Source organism: Austrofundulus limnaeus, unplaced genomic scaffold (assembly GCF_001266775.1).
Source record: "Austrofundulus limnaeus strain Quisiro unplaced genomic scaffold, Austrofundulus_limnaeus-1.0 Scaffold1, whole genome shotgun sequence".
NCBI lineage: Eukaryota > Metazoa > Chordata > Actinopteri > Cyprinodontiformes > Rivulidae > Austrofundulus > Austrofundulus limnaeus.
The window spans coordinates 2,032,338-2,039,755 of record NW_013952403.1 but is presented as its reverse complement, the minus strand read 5'-3'; the positions used below and the strand labels follow the sequence as shown (position 1 = coordinate 2,039,755).

At 40.0% G+C, this 7,418-nt stretch overlaps 2 protein-coding genes across 5 annotated transcripts in view; both read right to left on the bottom strand.

Moving 5' to 3' along the window:
• sytl4 (synaptotagmin-like 4) overlaps positions 1–1,444 on the bottom strand; it is a gene marked incomplete in the record, with an annotated part of 13,143 nt that extends 11,699 nt beyond the window's left edge. For 2 of the 4 annotated variants that reach the window (XM_014004310.1, XM_014004330.1), the window contains 2 exon segments: positions 1,006–1,058; positions 1,150–1,444. 4 annotated transcript variants of the gene reach the window in all.
• A 2,281-nt stretch (positions 1,445–3,725) lies between these two features.
• On the bottom strand, positions 3,726–7,366 carry trmt12 (tRNA methyltransferase 12 homolog; the record flags this gene model as incomplete). Its single annotated transcript, XM_014004372.1, is given in 5 exon segments — positions 3,726–4,647; positions 5,088–5,245; positions 6,753–6,862; positions 6,940–7,090; positions 7,168–7,366. Coding segments are annotated over 5 exon segments (984 nt in total), but the record flags the coding sequence as incomplete, so codon positions are not given.
• Between the last annotated feature and the right edge of the window lie 52 nt (positions 7,367–7,418).

Here is a 7,418-nt window from a genome sequence, read left to right as displayed (position 1 = left end):
ATGATAGTCATTTCTGCATTTTTTGGGGGTCCCCTCCTAATAAATATCATTACAGAAAATCTAAATGCTCATTTTAATTCAACACCTTTACTTTTAATACTTAAGTACAAAAAAAATCATATTCTTTAATGACTTTTACTCAAGTAATATTTCTAACTTGTGCTAGATTAAACTATGACTGCATCAAACTGTTAAATTATTGTGTGTAGATCTTGATRAAGCCAACAGGTTCCCATGACATGAAAGATCAGCAACTTAGTGCTCCAACAAAAATACTTAAATCTGATTAATGGATGGAAAGAGACAGGAGGCTAGAGGTTTTAATAATCCCAAAGCAGGCCTCTGACWGGTGAAGGTTTATTCTGCAGTTTGACAGAGTAAAAACAACAAGGACTGGGCCATCATGAAGGGTTCCCACCCTCAAAGGACACAGAAACCCGGGTGGAGCCTCAGCATTATTACTGGTTAAACTCAACATTAGATCTGACATGAAACTCAACAACCAGAGAGGTGGACTACTATTACAGAGTAACTGTGAGGAAAAACAAACGTTTTCCTCGTTGTTTAAATACCAGCTAACTCAAGCTTGAAGTTAAAAACCTGCAGGACAACTTCTATTTGAGTAAAAGAACAAAATCTTCCAGGAAATGGTGTTTGTTCAGATCTAAGATGATTTAATTAGGTTTTTAAAAGCCTAACTGCACTGTAAAGTGGCTAATACAGCAAAAATGACTAGAATCTATATTTTAATTCACATGTGACCTGATTATTCCTGTTAAAGCTGTTTGCATTAACTCGTTTTCTTTCGTTTTAAGTGATTTAATGAGCCCACCGTTAGCAGCTAACGGTTATCAATGGTCAAAAGTTACGCTGACGCTACGTCCAAAAACCTAAAATTACGTTCGGCGTAATTGACGTAATTTAGTTGWAGCCTAAAATTTAAAAGACAAAATAATAGATCATTTACACTGTATTAATGTGTCTGATTGGGAAGAATGAACACACCTGTTGCTGCTGGACACTCCGCTGTGTTTTCCGCCCGATGKTCCTGAATATTCCTGACAGGAAAAACGCAACAAAAAGACAAGAAACTGACGCTCCGAGCGACTTCACCGACTGTATTTGTCAACCACGACCAGTATCCGTTACCTCCTCCTCGTTTCTCCTCCCTGTCGACCCACTCCCTCCTTTAAAGACGGTGATTTCTCCTTCCCTTCAGCTCCCAGGAGGTGCAGGTGTGGAGCCGAAGTAATTATCCCCGAAAGAGTTTGTGCSCGCTCGCTCGGGAGCGCGCACAATCCAAGCTCAACGACAAAACAACACGCTGTGCTAACATCATTCACACAAACATCCAAAATGTTTTTACTGTTTTGAGGTTTAACGTGTCAGAGTCGACAGGTGTCCGCGTTTCCTGCTTCGTGCGCGCCCCCGAGCTCCGGGGGCGCATCCTTTCAAGGATATTTACTTTGGCGCAACACCTGTTGCTGAAGGAAAGTTTGCAGAAGCGCCTGTATGGAAGACCCTCTCTGCCACTCTGAAGAATAAAATAAAACAAATTGCACTAAAACTGATATGTTCACATGTATGGAGCCCATGAGGGGACGCTGGGGGACGTTTTTTATTTTGCATTCTCACACAATACTTTAGAAATAGAATAGAAATATAACTTTATTGTCCCGCAGCGGGGACATTCAAAATTTTTACATTTTCAAAATTACTGTTTTCTATTAAATGTACTGAAAGATAATTTTATTTTGAAGTACCTGGTTATGAAAACAGGATGTGTCGCCACAAGTTAGGCACTGTTTACCCTAGAGCAGGGCTATTCAACTGGCGGCCAGCGGGCCACATCCGGCCTGCGAGTGACCAGAATGCGGCCCGCCAATTGGTTCATTCATCTCTTAAGCCCAAACCCCCAGTTTTCTACTTTAGTTATTATAAGTTCTTTGAGTTAAACAAAAATGTGTGGTGTCTACAGAATCTTGGCTAGAAGCTGTTAAAAAAAACATTTCTACGAATACCCAAGACAGTTAAAACTACAAGCAGTTGAAGATAAAACTATGAAAGTAAACATAAAATAGGCTTAAAATTTTGGCAAGTCAGAGATGTTGAAATATTTGTGGTAAATAAGAGGCATGTGTTAGTTGTTTTATTATCATTGCTTTTATTATATAKGGTTCTTTATGTTGTATTCATGATTAAATGCAGCAAAATAAACTATTTCAAAGGCAACAGGTCTTTGTAATACTTGGTTTTATTACATAATGACTTTAATTGCTGGATGTTCGGCCCCTCAGCTGTTGGTCTGCAGTAACTGTGGCCCATGGAGCAATTAAGTTGAATGGCCCTGTCCTAGAGTTTTCTCTGAAAATTTTTTGTTTATTGAAGTAAGAAAAAATTGCCAGATGGGACTTGATAAACCATTATACTGTCCCTTTAAAATGGTTACATTTTGACCCAAATTGTCAGGTGTGCCGAGTGGAGATGGGTGTTGTCTTTGGTRAAAATGTGCACAGAAAAATAGGGGCAAAAAGTGTTTTATGTTTACCTGGTCACCCCTATGCTGGCCTTGCTCAAGAACAACAGTAATTAACAACAATAATCATTCATTTTTACACTGTAACACAAAATAAAACTATCTTGATGTCTCCTCTGGAGCTCCGTACACTTTGCAGGTCTTAATGTCCAATTCTAAATAATGACACGACAAACTGAACCAATCAGGTTTTCTGTGCTGAGTCAGAAGTACTCAGCTGGTTTGGGCAGGACTCAAACAGTTCTATAATAATTTAGAAATAGTGTTTCATAATTACACGTTAGAGGTTTTTATTTTTATGAACGTGGCAGAGATGGGCTTCCATACCACTCCTGCTTTTCCATGACAAGGATTTTCTTTTGCTCCATTTACCACCAAAGAGCTGGATGTGGAAACTTAAACCCAYTGAGATGTTTCCACTAATAATTAGCTTCCCTCTCTTCCTCCACAAAACAGTTTCCTTTACTTCAACCCCTTAAAGTTTATTGCTAAACACAGAAGTACAATTAGACTTATTATTACTTTTATTTATTTTGTTTTTACTTATTAAATCTTCCTGGTATCACAGAGAACTGAAGGAGTGCTGCTTCTAAAATAGATCTGAAGGATGTTTGTTTTTACTGCAATAAATCCTGAGTCCATATTTCATGGATGACATTAGACACRTTGATGAATGTTCAGGAACTGCTTCTTTACTGACCTACAGAGGCAGCTGTAGTTTTTATGTCAATTTAATGTTAAAGCTTATAAAAATAAAATATTTACTCTCTAATCCCTTTAATTTTTCACGTAGTAAAATAACAACTCAAACGCTGAGAATATAAACATTAATGGATTAAATGAGTTAATCCTTTAAATWGGTGTTTTAAGACTATTTACTCTGTATAGTTAACATTTCTTTATTAAACAGCTTCTGTTTGTTTGAATATTTACCATTTATCTAAATTAACCAGCTGAGAAAACCAGAAGTGATTCCTGTTAAATTCAATTAGATTTTCCTCCTGATGAATTAAAGAGGAAAAATAAATATCATCAGGTATCAGGTGTCAAACATTAGTTACAAAACAATACACTTAATGGAAAAAAGCAAATAAGAATTGTATTGTTTCAGGAAATATTATTTGGATAAGTTTGAACACTGGCATCTAAAGACTGAGGACAGTTTTGACAAAACCCCATAAAACATCTGATAAAAAAGTGAACTGGATTTATTTTTACTGTAATTACTTGGTGTTCAGGAATTCAGAAAAAATCTGTAATCTGTAAGATATACACCAATAAAAAAGGCAGTAAAAAGAACTTCACGGAGCATCACAAGCAGCTGGAAACGCTCCGTTACTTCTGTGTAGCAAATTTACCTTTGATCAAGAAGAAATTCCCTTATTTGGGCACAAATCTAAATGTACTGAACCAAGCTGAGACCTGAKGATCATGAAGGTCACGTCATGAGATTCACATTATTTCTGCTCTTATCAAACGGTTCAGACTCCCCTGTATGGAAGCAGTTCAACATTTCTGTCTGAACTTGGTTGAATATTTGTAAAGTAAAATAAACTTCTTGTAGATGTGAACTTGTTCCACTGAAACAGAAGAGTCAGAACCAGGGAGACAAACAGAGATCTAGTTGTCAAACACCAGTGAGGATTAAAACATCAATCCTTTGTGCTGYGAGCAGCAGCTAACACGGTTAGCCTGTGGCTAGGCATCAYCAYCATCATCATCATCATCGTTCTGGTTTCAGCTGCTCACGACGGTCTGCACTCCAGGTCCAGCACAACGTGGTGGACACGAGGCGCGTATGACTTCACGTGTTCTACGTGCTGGATGTTCGTTACCCACAATGCACCGGTGAGGTCCCTTAAAAGCGAAGCGATGCGGCATGCCGTGCCGCCAGCCCAGGTCTGCCACACCTCTCTGTCAGCCTCCTTGGCGGGAACTGTCCGAGCCGCGTCGTCAGCAGCGCGGCTCCGTGGCGGCGAGGTGACGTTGTGGTGAACGTGTAAAACGCCGCCGGTCGTTCTCTTCAGCAGACGGCAGGCGACGGGCCAGCCGTCCTCAGAGGTCGGGATGAGACCTAAGTTCACCCGGTCCGCAATACCAACCAGCTGGAGCTGGAGGAGGAGGGGGAAAAATATATATTTTAATCCAAATACGGAAACATCGGAAACTGTTTTCTCCAAATATTACAGAGCAGATTCTCTTCAAACGTCTTCAAACGTCAAAAGGGAAAAAAATTGCAGAAAAAGCTAATTAGCTGAAAAAAAAATCGCAAAATTCACAATTAAACATCTGAATTATTTATTCTATTAAAGCAACATTTAAAATTGAAATATAATATATTTAATAAAAACATATCCAGAATGTTTTCTTTCACCAGCAGTGAGTGACTGAGCTGAGCTGTGAATAGATNCACCAGCAGTGAGTGACTGAGCTGAGCTGTGAATAGATCTGCTGCTGAGAGACAAATGTCATCTGAAAGAAATAATAAAAATAAAAAATAAAAAAAGGCAAAACAAAACGGAATAAATATTTGATGTTAATTTCACTTTACTTGACGATTGTCTCCTGGATGGACGGTGCAGCGATCCGACACGCCGTTGGCCTCGAGGTTTCTCTGTAAAGCTGCGACGGCGGCGGGGTTCCACTCACAGGCGTGAACATGAGCAGCCTGGGCGTGGACCAGATACGGGAGGGTGAAGTATCCAATGCCTGAGACCAGATACAGATGTGGGAGTTACTAAATACTAATTTCCCTAATTGATTTATTCATTTACTACAGCTGAACTTTCAACTTTGCAACAGCAAAAACGTACAAACAGATCACTTCCTGCTGAACTGACTAATAAAAGTGGATCATGTTGCTTTAAATTTTGTTTGTCACCGCCCCTTTTAACACTGAGAAAAGCTTCTTATTAAGGTTTAACATTTAACACATTTTTTGTATTATTTACTTGTTTGTTTATTTTTTCTTTTTTTCTTTTCTTTGAATAGATGGCTTTGAAAATGTAAAAAGAAATACAATAATAGTAGCAGGATATAAATATTAGTGAAATCATCTTGAACCACACTCCATACCAGTAGGTGGCGGTAATGCACACCTTCAGCTCAGTTTATTGCCAACCGCCATTAAGTGACATCTACTTAACATCCTGAAAACATTAGACTGAGGTTCTATTTCGTGTAAGCTCCGCCCTCTAAGGCTATCGCAGATGGGTACCCCCACGCGCGCKCGCGCATTCTGAAGAAACAATAGTCCACGCCCACTTACTGTGGGCCCCACCTCGGTCTGTATAAAAGGGGAGGACGGACCTGAGTTCAGCTCCTGTTTTTTTCTTCAGCTTCGGCATTCGACATGCAACATCACAAGGGGTGTTTTGGGCGGGAGCTTCACAAGTATGTCAAGCCGGTGAGGCATAGACTACATCAGGCTCCGCCTCTAATACCCATCTGCGATAGCCTTAGAGGGCGGAGCTTACACGAAATAGAACGTTGGTTACATATTGTAACCCCAGATTCCATGAGTGTAAGCGCAGCCCTCTAAGGATCGGGGCCTCACCGGCTTCCTTAGCTGAAGAAAAAGTAAGCTATTGGGAGCTGAACTCAGGTCCGTCCTCCCCTTTTACACGGACCGAGGTGGGGCCCACAGTAAGTGGGCGTGGACTATTGGTTCTTCAGAATGCGCGAGCGCGCGTGGGGGTACCCATCTGCGATAGCCTTASAGGGCTGCGCTTACACTCATAGAATCTGGGGTTACAATACGTAACCAACGTTTCTTAGGCTATGTTTTCGTTAGCAGTTATAGTAAAAATCAAAGTAGAGGCTGTGTTTTGTTAAAGAACGCTGTATTTCTGTTTATTATTCACAATGATTCAGTAGTTTCTCTAATGTGAAAGAAGTTTATAATGCATAATAGTATATGTTGTTGTTATAGTTATACAGAGGTGGGCACAGCTAAGCAAAAAATTAGCTTTGCTAACTCATGATTCGCTAACTAAAACTATGGCTTCACGAACACTAAACAAGTAAAAATTAGTGGAAGCTAACGCTAACAGCTAATCACTAACCACTGTTTCCTTCGAGCTGAAGATTGGTGAGAACCTGTTGATGTTTGTTGGTGAAAAAGCTAATTCATTAAATGAAAAATGTGTTTTATTAGCAGTTACCTAATTATTGGACCCATGCTCACCACTGTATTTATATATTTATATAGTTTTACCTGCGTATAAATCCACCACGGTCTCTCCTCTGCAGTCAAACCCAGCCACCCGCAGCTTCTCTGTAATGTTTCCAGCTGAGAACATACTCTTGGTAACATCAAATTCATAGCTGAAACAGAAGAAGAGTTTATTGAAATCATAAATACAAGCAAAAATGAAGCAAATCAAGCAGATCWTCACAGTTACCTGATGCCATTGTCCACGTGTTGGACCCAGCCGTTCTCCCCCAGCAGCATCGTCACCACAGGAGACCTGAATCCATCCCTGGATATTCGGCTCGTCTTTGCCAGCCGCTTTGCTCCGAGTCCTTCGGCCACTGCTCTCCACAACTGATCGTCTAATTTATTAATTTAAAAAAAATCAATTAATGTCCTAATTGAATATGTAGCACAGTTTGTTCTAAAGCACAAGTACCTATTTTCTTCCACAGTGGCAGGGTGAAACAGTTGTCCCCCAGTAGGATGAGGTCTCCATGCCTCTGGAAGCCACGAGGAAGATCCATCTTCAGCTCCTCTGTCCATCTTTCACCGTGAGACTCCAGGAGCTCCTGGAGGATTTTCTCCAGCTTGTTTACACCAGATTTTCTTTTCTTTTTCTTTGACTGAACCAGAGACTGAAGAAGGAGGAAGTCAGAAAGACGACTTGAGATAAGATATATATATATA